Source organism: Saimiri boliviensis, chromosome 19, assembly GCF_048565385.1.
Source record: "Saimiri boliviensis isolate mSaiBol1 chromosome 19, mSaiBol1.pri, whole genome shotgun sequence".
NCBI classification, from domain to species: domain Eukaryota; kingdom Metazoa; phylum Chordata; class Mammalia; order Primates; family Cebidae; genus Saimiri; species Saimiri boliviensis.
The window spans coordinates 8,887,658-8,902,928 of record NC_133467.1 but is presented as its reverse complement, the minus strand read 5'-3'; the positions used below and the strand labels follow the sequence as shown (position 1 = coordinate 8,902,928).

Sequence of the window (15,271 nt, the reverse complement as noted above, 5' to 3'; positions counted from 1 at the left end):
GAATCAATAACAACATAAATTTTTCGAGGCTAATAGTGTGTATAGTGTTTGGTTTGATTAGACATATAGCCAAAATTCTATAGATGAGAAGAAACATACAACAAAAAAATAGATAGGTTGAAAGTTTGCTATTAAATAATATTGATATATTAAAGATAGTAAAGAATATATTTCCTCTAAATTCGTTTTCAAGATTCTCCGACTTGGCTCTTGGTATTTTTCTTAGAATTACTTTCTCTTAAAAATCAAAGCTAAAGAGATGATTACTTAATCAGATTAAGTTCAAATGATAAGTATAAGAATAAAGCAGTTGTGACTTAGCTAAGATCCAATTTAGTATATATAATTTTAAAAATGTTTACATAGATCATCTTCTCCCCTTCTTCTTTCAGTTATTACATGGTACAAAGATAATCGCCTACTGTCAGGTTCCACCAGCATGACTTTCTTGAATAGAGGACAGATCATTGATATCGAAAGTGCCCAAATCTCAGATGCTGGCATGTATAAATGTGTGGCCATCAACTCAGCAGGAGCTACAGAGTTATTTTACAGTCTGCAAGTTCACGGTTAGTGCTACTTCACCTTACGATTAAGTGCTTCTATAAAATTCTAGTGTAAGTATTTAACAGAGGGTGTTATTGTCGTCTTTATGTAAGGGCACAGTGTTCTAAAACCCGAAATGTGCTTATTCCTGATTCCTATCAAAATGCTCAATTTTCACATGCTGTTGACTAAAGTTTGCTTTCAGTGAGTTGTTGAAATAATCAATGATACTGTTAGCTAATGACAAAAAAAAAAAAACCCTGCTTGTAAATGCTTTCTAAAAGAATCATAGGTATTAGTTAATGACATGTTTTTGAGTGATTATCTCTAATAATGCTTTTAGAGGATTTGGTAATTAACATACTACAGTGGAAGCAGTGAAGGGGTATACTGCACATACATGCACACACACACACACAAGAAATCAAGAACTAAAATTCCACTCTGGCATTAAAAACTGATTTCTTAAACAAATTAGCAAAACCTCTTTTTCCTCATCTGCAAAATAGACAAATTATACTTACTCTATTTACCTTACAGGATGGCTGTTATTAGATCTTAAATAAGAGATGTGAAAGAACTTACCAAAAACAAGCAAACAAACCCTCTGATAAGAACACAATTCTGTAAACATTACATGTAGTTTTCATCACTTGAGATCACAACCTCTGTGATGTTAACATTTCTTACTTTCATTTGTTTTTTTTGTTTTTTTTTTTTTTTTTCAGTACCCCCTTCAATTTCTGGCAGCAATAACATGGTGGCCGTGGTGGTTAATAATCCGGTGAGGTTAGAATGTGAAGCCAGAGGTATTCCTGCCCCAAGTCTGACCTGGTTGAAAGATGGGAGTCCTGTTTCTAGTTTTTCTAATGGAATACAGGTACCTTCATTCATTTCATTGGTGGAATTTACCACCTGATTATTCAGTACAGGAAGTACACACAGGTAAAGCTGTTGAAGAGATTTAGAGAACAAGGATTAACCGATGCTATTTTTTTAATTACACATATGCGACCATAAACACCATGGACACATAACTGGGATACCTAAACAATTCATTAAAAGCTCACTGTTTCTAAGGGTTCCCTTGCCTTACTTGTAGGTGTTATGTTTTGACCATTTGTTTTAGATATTTGTTGTTTTAAACCTGCCCCAATCTACTTTCTGCCGCTGCCACAGTAGATACTTTACACAAAGAAATGTTAATCAACAAACAGGAATTTTCTGGTAGAATTTAGGTTTAAATATCTTGAAATAATAATGAATCAGAGACTATACAGAGCATATATACTTTTATAAAAACATCAAATAATACAGTAAGAAAAATTATAATGAAAATATCAAGATAAATAAAATTGGAGTCCTAGAAAAATTTTAAATGCATTATATTGAATCAAAATTAAAAATACAGAAATGTGTGTATACCTAATTTAAATTTTAATTTTAATTTTAATTAAATTTGAAATTTAATTTTCTCTTGCAGAACAGAAAGCATAGTTCTCCTAACATTCTACTTCTTCAGGTTTTCTTGAAAATCTCATGTTTTCAAAATTTGGGATCATAGAAGATCCAGAGTTAATGTCGATAATTTAGAAATACAGCTGAACCCAGGGGATAAAAGGATAATCAGCGTAGCTTATTACTTAATTTGTCTACTATTTTGTTGTTAATTTTAGCTTCTTGCCTATTCACCCAAAGAAAAATAAGAAAGAGAATTAGCTCCTCTTATTCCCACTCATGTTTCTTCCCTGGCGCCTTTCTATCTCTTTGTAGTGAGTATGGATAAAATTTGACTTTCATTTGATGCTGTATGTAAAGACTTATTTTCAGTGGTTGTTACCAAATTTAATTCTCGCCTCACATCCTTCCACTGAAAAGATGAAAAGGGTTATTATATGATGTTTGCCTGCTTAAAAATGTCCAACGGAAAATCTTCTTAAAAGGCAAATGTCAACTTATTAGCCTCAAAAAAAATAAGAGAAAAAGTCTGTTATACCTACTATTCTCAGGAACATATTCTTTATTTAGTGTTCTTATCATTGACAGGTTCTCTCTGGTGGTCGAATCCTAGCACTGACCAGTGCACAAATCAGTGACACAGGAAGGTTCACCTGCGTGGCAGTGAACGCTGCTGGGGAGAAACAAAGGCACGTTGACCTCAGAGTGTATGGTGAGACATTTGAGTAATTAATTCTGCTTTGATGTAGATGTGTTTGGGTCCTAAAAATCATTGAGAAAGTTAAGGGAACTTGACAATAAAGAACAATGAACCTTAGGAATGATATCATAGGATCAATTCAAATCAAATTCTCTTTCTGCCTTATATCTGACCTTGGATGATTTCCTTTCTTAAAGTTCTGAGAAAGTAAAATGCACACATCCAGTATGTAGGGTGTTGGTTTTATACAGTACTCTGAAAACCATGACTGTGGATAGCAGCTCTGCCCTTTAGAAGAGAGAATCTTCTTACTGAAGCAAGTATCTTTTCAAGTAGCTTTCTTCGTTCATTCTACTCAAAGCTGTGATTTTTATTACTTTCTAATTATTTATAATCAGCGTATTTTGTGATCAATATTATGTTTGTGAATTAAAGGCTCTTAAGAAGCAAAAAGTTCAGCTCAATATAAATTTAGGAAAAATTCAAGTTATTGTCCACCCTCAACGCTGCTCACAATGCTCACGAAAGGGAATGCCTGATCCCATCACAACAGAAGAGCCCCAGAAAAAAACTGGGCCTCTTGATCTCCATTTATATATTATGCTCATTACTTCACATTGCAGTACACCTTTACATTCAGAACTCTTTTAGAGATTTTTTCTGTGCCTTTATTTGCATTGTATTCCTTAATTCATCGAATAATGAAATTATTTCTTTTATGACTTCTTGAAGAGTTTCTGTTAATGCAGAATGCAGGCCTTCTCCTAAAGTCCTACCTCACTTCTAAATAATTCATTCCTGTTTGAAATATATTACCTTTAAAAAAAAATTTACCTCCAGACAATGTGGACCATGTTGTCTTCTCTTTAAAAGTTTGCCAGTGCAAATGTAATGATCACAAATAACATATATTGTTATATAATTTTTTATTAAAAAGACCTCTTGTTATAACATGGATATCATACATATCTAGTGAAAGTAAAAGTTTTAGTTGGCATCGGTACACTACGAAAGAGTTCTCTGTGCTCTTTCTTTTCTGTTGCTATTGCAATTGACGTGAATTCACATCCAGCATTCAGATTTGCTTAGGTTTTTGAGGTAACAGGTCTATAATGCCCAACCCCAGGAATTTTAACTCCTTCCCTGAACTGGGTCACTTTTAGGCTTTCTGAAGAACTGGAAAGTCTGTTCTGAAATACTCTTTGAGACTGATTCGTCAATCAATGTATGTATGTAACACGATAGTTCATCAGTCACTAGGAAGGAAGTAGAGGGGTGACATTGGTATTGACTGGGTTTTAGTCAACACTGACGTCTGAGGTGGTCTTCTTACATTTCTACACTGGCTAGTGTCAAGCGTCAACCTGGGAGATAATAAAGAGTTGATATTTTCCAGAAATTACAGAAACATGCATCACTATTCTTTATCATTTGCTAAGATACTTCTATACCACTTCCTTAGGCTGAAAATCAGGATCTTTCCTCTGATGTAAAAGTCAAGTAGCTAGCTGATAGATATGTCTGCCATTGTGTATATGTGTTTAGCCATTGAAATACACATGCAGCAAGCTGCTGAAAAAGTGTAAAATTAAAACGGGTTTTCAATCTAAAATCAGTTTCCAATCTGTATTTCACTATTCATGTTATTTCCATAAATTATATTCTTATATTTGTAGTAGCAACTTTGGTGATGTGTGTCTAATTGGAGCCTAATGAATGTTAATTCCCAGAGGTGAATCCCCTTCAGGTTTACATTGGCGGGGTATGATCTGGTAGGGTGGAGTAGGAGAAGTAGATAGTAGGCAAAATAGCTTTTCCTACAATTATGGGTAGTTCATTAAAAACTTTTTCTCTCTGGTATAATTCAGAATATGTTTTGCCACACCATGAGATATTGAAACAAAAGAATTGAGTTTTAAAAAGATTTGTATTCATGTAGTACCTTTTCTTTAAACTTAAGCTCAGAGAACTTTCTTGGAGATAACACATTCTTCAGCTTCCCGGCAACTATGGCGATGCTGATTTTGGTAATTAAATTTAACAAACAGTGCTTAGGATGAGAAACAGGTCCATCCCTTCCTAAGCAACATAACCACAAAGCAAAATAGGGATAACATCTAAGGAAGCTGAGGATCTAAAGGGTAGAACCCTTGTTCTCCTCTCAGACTAAACAAAAAGCTGGAAATGAGAGACAGGACAGGAAAAAAAATAAGATGTTTCGGTAACGTATATCCTCAGCTGTAATTAGATTTGCTTCAGCTGTTTTTGCATTTTTTCTCTTATTTAAAAAATATGGTTTCCTTTTGAACTTGATTTAACTCACTTAGCTGTAAAGAAAAGTAACTGAAGGAAAATATATTTGGAAATGAATTGGCATTCTGAAGTTTTGAATTGTTTCTGACTTTCACTTCTGCAGTCTTAATGAGCTTATGCTCCTTTGTAAATTCTACAAATGATCTAAGATAAACCTATTTTTATATAGTAATGGTACTTTTTTATTCAATGAAGCCAAACTTTACCTAAAATTATTTCCAAGCTGTGAAATCAGCTATTCTATTTAGGGTTTCCTGAGTGCTAGGACCGGTGAATCTGTTTTCATGCCATCTTTACACAGTGGCAATAATTAGGCCAAGAGTGGTGACTCATGCCTTTAATCCCAGCACTTTGGGAGGCCAAGGCAGGTAGACCACCTGAGGTCAGGAGTTCGAGACCAGCCTGGCCAACACGGTGAAACCCTCTCTCTACTACACACACACACACACACACACACACACACACACACACACACGAGAAATAGCTGAGCATGGTGGTGAGCCCCTGTAATCCCAGCTACTCAGGAGGCTAAAGCAGAAAAATTGCTTGAACCCGGGAGGCAGAGGTTGCAGTGAGCTGAGATCGTGTCATTGTACTCCAGCCTGGGCAATAAGAGAGAAACTCCATCACAACAAAATGAAAACAAAGAAAAGAAAAGAAAGAAAGTGGCATTAATTGTGCTCACTTTGCTATTTTTATAGCACTTTTAATCTCAAATAGACTAATGATGTGTCTTTTATCGAATGTGTTACACATCAAAAATAATGTCAGTGTTTACAGTTTCACATAAATTACTTTAACCTTATTGAGAGCCAGATGTCTGTGTGTGTGCTACTAAATTTAGTAGAAGGAACACCATGAATCTGTGCACAAATGCTCCGCTGGTCAATCTCAGCCATTGTGCAGTGTGTTTCTTCCTTTAGCATCCATTTCTTTGAGTTTAACATAGTATGTCCTGCACTCCAAAACAGCACGTGAAAGTGATCTTTAGTTCATACCCTTTCCCTCTGTAGTAGACATGGTAACAGAGAAACCTCATGGTTACAGAGCCACAATACTACTACTGCAGTCAAAGTCTTTTGCCTTCATTATCTTGCCACGTGCTGGGGTATCAAGCCTGAAGCAATGGCTGATAGACTATAATCATATTTTTAACCACAAAAATCTTGTTTCTATAAAAACATTTGCAAAGTCCCTTAGGATTCATTTTAATACAACTTAACCTTTCTTGTAATAAAAAATAAATTGCTACAAATATGGCAGATTTTCTACAGCCCTGAATAGTGATGGGATTTCATGAGAAATGGCCAAGGAAATTCCCTGCTGTTTTTTCTTTTTTTTTTTTTTGGAGGGGCCCCTTTTAAGAAATGCCTGATTTCATCATTAGTTTGCTTTTCTGAATTAGTACATATATAGAACTGAAAGAGTCCTGGAGAAGTTATGGATGCCACCATCTCATTCTTGGCAGGACTGTACCTAAACCGTCTAAGATAAACGATTGTTTATTCTTTAATAACACCCAAGGAAAGGAGATTCCTTAAACTGTTCCGAAACACATTTCAGCATCTAACAAGCCTTACGTTGTCAGGGAATCCTAATTTTAATCTCATGAAAATTTCCACTCATTTCCTCTTCTTATGTGATTGTGAGTATGTTGTACAGCTGGTCATTGAATTGATTTGTTCTTTATTGAGTCACTTACCCTACATGGTCTTCACTCCATAGAAAGTTGGCAAAGCACCATGGAAAACCAAATAGAACACTACACTGCAAGTCTGAAGACTCCTAGCTTTACCGTCAGTTGGTCATATTATTTTGCACAGGCTATGGTCTGACACCAGTTTTATGTTTTGCACTCTGTGAGATGATATCCTCCAACTCTATTTTTTAACGTTGCCTCTGTGACTATGAAATTTATTTCTTTTGCAAAAATTACAAATATTGAATGTGTATTCACCCTTAGTTTATTATTGTTTCTAAAATATTTCATGAGTTATTTATTACCTTGAAAACTTTAAGCTGTAACATCTAGTTCTAGAAGTTTCTTAATTGGGCACTTGAGAACTTTCCGTTCTGAAAGTTTTTTAAATTAAACGTTAGTGAGAAGTATTGTTGTTCAACAGGAACACATTAATCAGTGATTTATTAGTACTTGATTCTGTCCGAACTAAGGGATGCAAAGAGGGTATGTTAGAATGTTTGTGATCATACATCTTAAAAAAATAAATAAAGGTTTTCATTATATGTCCTGCTAATTAATTAATATAAACAGTATGCTGGCCTTTCCTGAAAGAAAACTCATCTTTCACTTAGTTCCACCAAATATTATGGGAGAAGAACAGAATGTCTCTGTCCTCATTAGCCAAGCTGTGGAGTTACTTTGTCAAAGTGATGCTATTCCTCCCCCTACTCTTACTTGGTTAAAAGATGGCCACCCCTTGCTGAAGAAACCAGGCCTCAGTATATCTGAAAATGGAAGTGTGCTAAAGGTAAGGGTATGCATTCATTTATTTTTGTCTTGTGTTGGACTAATTTTCTCTTACAAAATTCTAGGAACGCTTTTTTTTTTTTTTTGACAGAGTCTTGCTCAGTGGCCCAGGTTGGAGTGCAATGGCACGATCTCGGCTCACTGTAACCTCTGCCTCCGAAGTTCAAGTAATTTTCCTGCCTCAGCCTCCTGAGTAGATGGGATTACAGGCATGCGCCGCCACACCCAGCTAATTTTTTTTTGTATTTTTAGTAGAGATGGGGTTTCACCATGTTGGTCAGGCTAGTCTCAAACTCCTGACCTCATGATTGGCCTCCCAAAGTGCTGGGATTAGAGGTGGGAGCCATTGCACCCAGCCTCTAAGGAATCTCTTTATCGATGAGGTTTGTAATATTTTAAAATTTTATGCTCAGTGAGATGTAAATATTTGTCATCATATCCAGAAACTATCTCAAAGAATGCTTCCAGGAAAATACTACAGAAATAATCCAAGGTGTGCCCCTCCTTCAGTCTTCCAGCCAATCAGCAAATGCCCATTTTAGGTGTTCTGGATAAAGATGCAAAAAAGATATGGTGGCTCACGCCTGTGAGCCCAACACTTTAGGAGGCCAAGGCAGGCAGATCACTTGAGGTCAGGAGTTCAAGACCAGCCTGGCCAACATGGTAAATCTGTCTCTACTAAAAATATAAAACTTAGCCCAGCATGGTGTCATGTGCCTATAATCCCAACTACTTGGGAGGCTGAGGCAAGAGAACTGCCTGAACCTGGGAGGCGGAGATTGCAGTGAGTTGAGATCAGACCACTCCACCCCAGACTGGTTGACAGAGCAAGATGCTGTCTAAACACACACACACACACACACACACACACACACACACACACACACACACTCTCACACACTTCATGTCATACATAAAAAATTAAGTAGCAATTTAGTTGAAAAATGCAACGAGTACTGTAAGTCTGAGTCAATTACCAAGTGGATGATACAGATAATACATTTTGGGGAATGGCAAAAGGTGAGGCCCTGGTTGCCAGGACTAGTCCTGAAGGAATACTTAGTGTTTTAACAGTAGGTGAGATAAAAGGCAAGGGAAGCAAGTCAGCTAGTTTGGCTGAAACACAGAATTTTAAAAGTGAATATTTGGAGACAACGTTGAAAAGGTTGATTTAAATGAAATAAAGTGTGACATTGAAAGCCAGCCTAAGGAATTCAGATTCAGGAGGAGAGAAGACGGCTGAATGTTTATAAAAATCCTCATAATAACCCAACTGAGAAAACAAAAGACCAGCTAAGTAATCCGCCCACAGTTACTGAAAGACAGAAATTGGATTAGAACACGGAGAGTATGGCTTCAGAGCCCATGCTACTAACCACTGTATAGTCTCTTGCTAAAGGAGGGTTATTACTGATAAAGAGAGTCTTGAGAAATTGATGACGGGCAGTAAGCTGGGCAGCTTACCTAAGGAAGACGGAAGCATGGGGTGAGTGAGAGGGAGTACGAAGGAGTATGTTAGAGGCAAAGGATGGCAATCTTGAGAATTATGATTCTATAGTAACAGAGCTGGGCGAGAAAGGACAGACTAGAACCACTGCCAAAAAGAAAGAGGGGTGAGCTAATTGAGCTACACAATATTTTTTATAGAATCATCTAAAAAATTTTATAGAATCATCCTTTTTTTGTTTTACTGCAGATTAGTATAGCATAACAATTCATGAGTTTAAACTTAGTCAAAAATTCATCTGTAGAACAAAAATTAAAAATTGCAGAATTTAAAAAAAAACTTTCTCAAAAATTCATACTGTAACTTTCCTTCATAAAAGACTGTTTGGTACATCCATAGATAAGATAAATATTTAGTCTTTGACTTAAAAGCCAGCATTAGGCCCAGATGCTACTACAGGTCAAGAAAAAGAAAAACAAAAAAAGAAGGAAAAAGCATGGCCCGTTCTCGAGGGCTGAGCCCAGCTTTCTAGAAAGCATCTGGTAAAATTCTCAAACCTTATCTCTGACCAAATGACACAGGGAGTCAACTGCATGAATGCAAATCTCAGTGAGTACAGAAATTTGTCCCATTGAGGGCTTAGGGAGAAGACCAGAGGGATGAAAACTTTTATGGAATGCAATCCTAATTAGTCAGTTAAAAGTATCTTCCCTATGCCTTACCAGTCACACACGTCTTTAACAAAATCAGGTAATAGAATCTTACCGTTTTGTTTTGCCTGGCACACAGTAGGCACTCAATAAATATTAATTCCTCCTCTCTATTCATCCCTCCCTTACTCTTTTTATGAGACATGCAGGCCTGTGCATACTGGCTTTAAGGACTTGGAACCCCAGATTTGAGTGAGCCTGCCACTAATTATGTGACTTTGAGCAATTTAGACCTCTTGATTGATTGAGTTTCCTTATCTGTAAAATGAGGAGATTGTATTTTACGTACTCTTTCAAGTCTGATATTCTCTGGTTCTCCATCTGTGCTTTTACTCTGTTCCAGCTCTGTTGTTCACATCAGTTGATTAGTGTTTATTGACTGCCTCCTGTGCACCCCTGCTAAGCCAAATACTTCAGATCATCACTCTAACTTCAGTGATCATTGAATGTTTTAGAAATTAGTGATGGCAAACTTAGTTGGCAATAAGTCACATACTGCTTATTGTATCTATTGTATTACCTTATATTATATATTATTTATTAAATTATTTTTTATGTTCGCATCCTTTATATTCTCAAGTAGATTGCAGACTTCAATCAGAAACCATATATGACATTGTATCTCTTTATATCTTCTACCTACTGTACCTAGTACAAGATTTGTAGTAACTGCAGATGGTCAATGGATGAATGAGCATTGATACATGTTATACATAAATACATGAAAAATATTTTCTGATGCTCATTCATCTGCCAAACACCAAACTGGTTTCCAGGAGATTGAGGCTAATGTAATACTTAGCTTAAAGAAGCTTACAAACCCACCATGGGAGAAAGATATATGTAATATTATTGGTCTCAAGAGTAAGGCTGTTATTTTACTGGACAATTTCCTGGATGTATAAGGATTGTATATTTTAAAGTCTTAAATGATTTTATCAGAAATTGTACTTGTGTGTTATTTTTTATCTGAGTTACCTTCAACCCCTAATATAAACCAGTTTAAAATAAGGTATGGCGTAGATGAAAATGGTTGCATCTTGTGTTGAAACTGGGTCATGGGCATATAGCCATTTATATTGCTCTTCTCTCTACATTGTACATGTTTGTCAATCCTCAGAATAAAAATGAAAAATCAAAAATAGTATTAATAGGAAACTCCCAAGTTAGAAAGTGATTTCAGAGGATGATTTTGTTTTCAGATCGAAGTTGCTCAGGTTCAAGACACTGGTCGTTACACTTGTGAAGCAACAAATGTTGCTGGAAAAACTGAAAAAAACTACAATGTCAACATTTGGGGTAAGTGTAATCAGCTCTTGAAAGCAAATGATGCAGCCTGTGGGTTTTGTGCCACTTAAAATGACATTCATCCATGTAACTAAAATTGATTATAATATGTAGATGATCAATAATTAGTACATTTACATGGTGCTGAACTGCCTTGGGTATCAGGTCACGTAACTACTTCAAGAGCAACTCTAGATGAGCTCTCTTACAACTTTGATGTTGAAGGATTCTCCTCATCTGCCTGAGTAACATGCCCTTTGCTTTCCACAGCCAGCATCTCATCATGATTGGGCCTTCTCTAGGAACTAGTGGTGGGTCCTCATTGGAAAGAAAATAAGCCAAAAGGCCAAATTATATATGCAAACTGTGTATGTGAGAGAGAGAACACAGGTGTTTGTGTGGTGGGAAATGGGTTTACTATGATAACTGAAGAAAAGCTATTTGCAGTTGAATTTTTATCATTTATTACTAATTAAGGTAATTCTTATAAATAATCATAACTTTTGCCTCAGCTGTGGCTATCAGCTAACAAGGATTTCCATTTCTAGTCTATCTGCCTGTATCTTACGTACTTTAAAAAAAACTCACGTATAACTTTTAAGTCCTCTTTATTTTGATTGTATTTGTTTAAACTTTTTAATTATTGAGATTACAAGCTAAAATTTACCTTTGATTTATAAAGCTTATTCACAAACATATTTTTAAATAAGAAAACTAGATGAAATAACTTTATTCCAGTGGAGAACAAATACTTCTTCAAATTTGATAAGCATGCACTGATGTAAAATGCTTTATTCATAAATGACTATCATTTTAAGAAATGCTTCAGGCAGGTTATGAGAAATGCTGTTATACACCCTGTAAAAGGATTAATTTACTATTAAATAGTAAAAGTTATTATATGGTAAATTTATATTCATTACATGTTACTTATATGTCATTAACTTCTGTTCCTGCCTCTTTTTACCCATTTTGCCTCTCCATTTCCCCTTCTCTTCCATCCTCATTTCTTTCAAATAGGAAAGGTATTTATTATTTATGTCTAGTTCACTTAATATTTAATTTATTCAGTATTTATATCTAGTTCCCAATATGGACAAGACTCTAGGCTAAGTGTTATCAAGTAAAAATGGGGGGAAAAAAGAGAAAAAAAAATAGGAGCGATGATCAGTTAGAAACTGAGGTGAAAAATTTCTTTTTCATTTGTGATATTTGAGGTTCCTGTGGACCACGTGAAGCTGCCCTCCCTGCGGCCATAAATACAAGCCTATCATTTAGGAAAGAGAAGAGTTAAAAACATAACGCTTGCAGACATAACTATATAGGTAGCAGACGAAATCACTTGTAGAAGGTAAAAAGAGTGCATACAGAAGAGTAATAGGATGACTCTCAGGGGAACTTTATAAGAAGAGAACTAGTAAAAGAGACTCTCGTTAAGAAACAGAGAAGGAAGAGCCTAAGAGGTCAGAGGAAAACCCGGTAAAAAATGTGTCATAGAAACTAACAACAAGGTTGTTCCCAGAAGAACACAATGAGTAAGTTTGATGTAGTTGGATGGATGGGTGAATGAGTAATACCACATATTGCAGAGAAGTCAGTTTAGTCATAAACTACAAAATATACTTTACAAATAGGCAGACCAGTACCTCTTTAAAGCAATGAAGGCTGAGCGTGGTGGCTTACGCCTGTAATCCCAGCACTTTGGGAGGCCGAGGAGGGTGGATCACCTGAGGTCAAGAATTTGAGACTAGCCTGGCCAACATGGTGAAACCCCGTCTCTACTAAAAATATGAAAATGAGCCAGGCTTGGTGGTGGGTGCCTATAATTCTATCTACTCAGAAGGCTGAGGCAGGAAAATCACTTGAACCTGGGAAGCAGAGGTTGCAGTGAGCCGAGATTGCGCCACTGCACTCCAGCCTGGAAGACAGAATGAGACTGTCTCAAAAAAAAAAAGCAATGCAGTAGTGGAAAGCAGAATGCAATGGATATAAGAATTAACAATACGGGAGAAAGTTGAGACACCAAGGAGAGATTCAGTCAAAAAAAAAAAATACTTATGGTATGCTCTCCATGTTCTGGGCACTATGCCATGTGTGGACATAGAGCAATTAGAAAGGCAACAATGTTGTTCTCACAGAACTTATAGTTGGCTGGTGGAGAAATATCTTTAAGTAGTCAAAATTAAATCTCCTAAGAGCTATCATAGGTGGTTATGTAGAAAAGCATATGAGACACATTTAACTGAGCCCTTCAGAATGAATAGGCATTAACTCTGTGAAGAGGGTAAGTAAAAGCAATGCAAAGTCCTGGAGAATACTGTCTGTATTGACTGAGCTGAACATCATTCACTGTGGAGCCTAGTGTAATACGAGGAGAGAGAGGAGATACGAGGTCGAAAGGTAGAAACAGGCATATTGAAGGCCTCTTAAATCAATTTAAAAAGTATGGATTTGGCCGGGCGCGGTGGCTCAAGCCTGTAATCCCAGCACTTTGGGAGGCCGAGGCGGGTGGATCACGAGGTCGAGAGATCGAGACCATCCTGGTCAACATGGTGAAACCCCGTCTCTACTAAAAATACAAAAAATTAGCTGGGCATGGTGGCGCGTGCCTGTAATCCCAGCTACTCAGGAGGCTGAGGCAGGAGAATTGCCTGAACCCAGGAGGCGGAGGTTGCGGTGAGCCGAGATCGCGCCATTGCACTCCAGCCTGGGTAACAAGAGCGAAACTCCATCTTAAAAAAAAAAAAAAAAAAAAGTATGGATTTGATTCCAAAGGTGAGAAAGGGATTTAAAGGAGAACTGAGTTGCTCAGATCTGTATTTTAGAAGAAGAAACCAGATGTATTTAATCTATTGAATCAACATGATTAAGTTGATGAGAAGAAGAGGTATGGAAATGAGGCGTCAAGGATGGATGTGTGTGGCTTAGCTGACTGGGCTGAGTTCAGTTGTGGACAAGTCAAGTTTGACAATGCTTCTAAGGCATCCAAGTCGAGATGTCAAGTAGTTAGTTGGATAGAAAAGTCTAGACCTCCGAGAGAGTCTCCATTACAGTTATACATTTTCACGTATTTGTATAAACAGAAGCCATAGAGGTAGAGAAGGGTAGAGTTTAGAATGGAGATCATGAATTTATAGTAGTGGCAGTCTGTGCAATTGTGTCATTTTCTTCTGGAACTTTCAGTCTGTGCTATCTGTAACAACAGAGTAAACTGTAGGATTCATCCACAGTAAGAGTGTTGCCAAATAAGAAGGGCAAAGTTACAAGGTAGTTGCGAATATTGACTTGATTGTGAAATCTAAGCTGAGCAGAGAAGTCAGTAAACAGAAGAATAGCAGCTGGATAGGGGGACTTCTGAGAGGTGAAAGCACTTGAGATTCAATGAAGCCAAGGAATTGAGAATTGGGAATAATTAAGAGAGCAAAAAGAATAGAGAAGTTGTCAGAAAGAGACCTAAATTTATAAAATTACAGGAGGAGTGTTCTAGATGATGGGAAGGGCCATGGTATGGCCTCTGATGGAGAGTGGGATGAGTAGATCAGGGACTGAGTAGACAGAGTATTTAAACTGTTTATGCCTGTGGATGTTGAGTTCATATAGAATGGTGATAGGACTTAGTATGAAAAGTATATGAACATGGATCAAACTGTTCAGCAAATAAAAGAAGAATGATATGTTTACAGACAGGCTTTAAGAGAGAGAGAGAGAGAAATAGATTGGTTATATGAACCTCAAAGAAATAGAAGCTTTTACCTGGGATGGTTGAACAGTGACCGGAAGCCACACTGGGGGTTGAGGAGGATTCTCCCACTCCTCAACTCTCAGGAGCTTAGAAGAACAAGCCATCTACCAGCTGACAGTCCTGTAGCCAAAGAAGTGTGTTTACGGAGAGTTCAGTCAGCAGCTGCAGCCTCCAGCCCCTTTGAGAAAATCATGGGTAGTCAGTATTCACTTTGAAGGTTCCAGGAGAAGCTTTAGGCCAGTAAAGAAGCAGACTGTGCAAACTAAAACAGGTAATGTGCCCTTTCTTTAGATGAAGCCCTTTGCCTCTGTTCTTTAGTATATGTTATATGCCTTATTTTTCCAGTTCTGTTCACTATCAAGATATCAAAGGTAGCTAGGCAACACTGACTGGGCTAAGTTTAAATTTGGTAGGTGCCTTAGCTTTCTGATGCAAGGTATCTAAGTATCTTGCATCAAATATGCATTTTATAATAGCTCTATTAGCTAACATATTTTATAAGTTATAATAAAGTAGCTTCTTTTTATGCCATTCTGAATATTTTGATAATTAAATTTATATCTGTGTACATGGGAAGTCT

General features: G+C 36.8%; 1 protein-coding gene across 9 annotated transcripts in view; it reads left to right on the top strand.

The window, feature by feature from the left end:
* The window catches only part of HMCN1 (hemicentin 1), a 677,492-nt gene that overhangs the window by 531,963 nt on the left and 130,258 nt on the right, over nt 1–15,271 (top strand). For all 9 annotated transcript variants that reach the window (XM_074389731.1, XM_074389733.1, XM_074389732.1 and 6 more), the window contains 5 exons: nt 393–569; nt 1,275–1,426; nt 2,593–2,716; nt 7,331–7,506; nt 10,865–10,961. In XM_074389731.1, the coding sequence (XP_074245832.1) occupies nt 393–569; nt 1,275–1,426; nt 2,593–2,716; nt 7,331–7,506; nt 10,865–10,961 (726 nt within the window). The remainder of the gene's footprint in view (nt 1–392; nt 570–1,274; nt 1,427–2,592; nt 2,717–7,330; nt 7,507–10,864; nt 10,962–15,271) is intronic.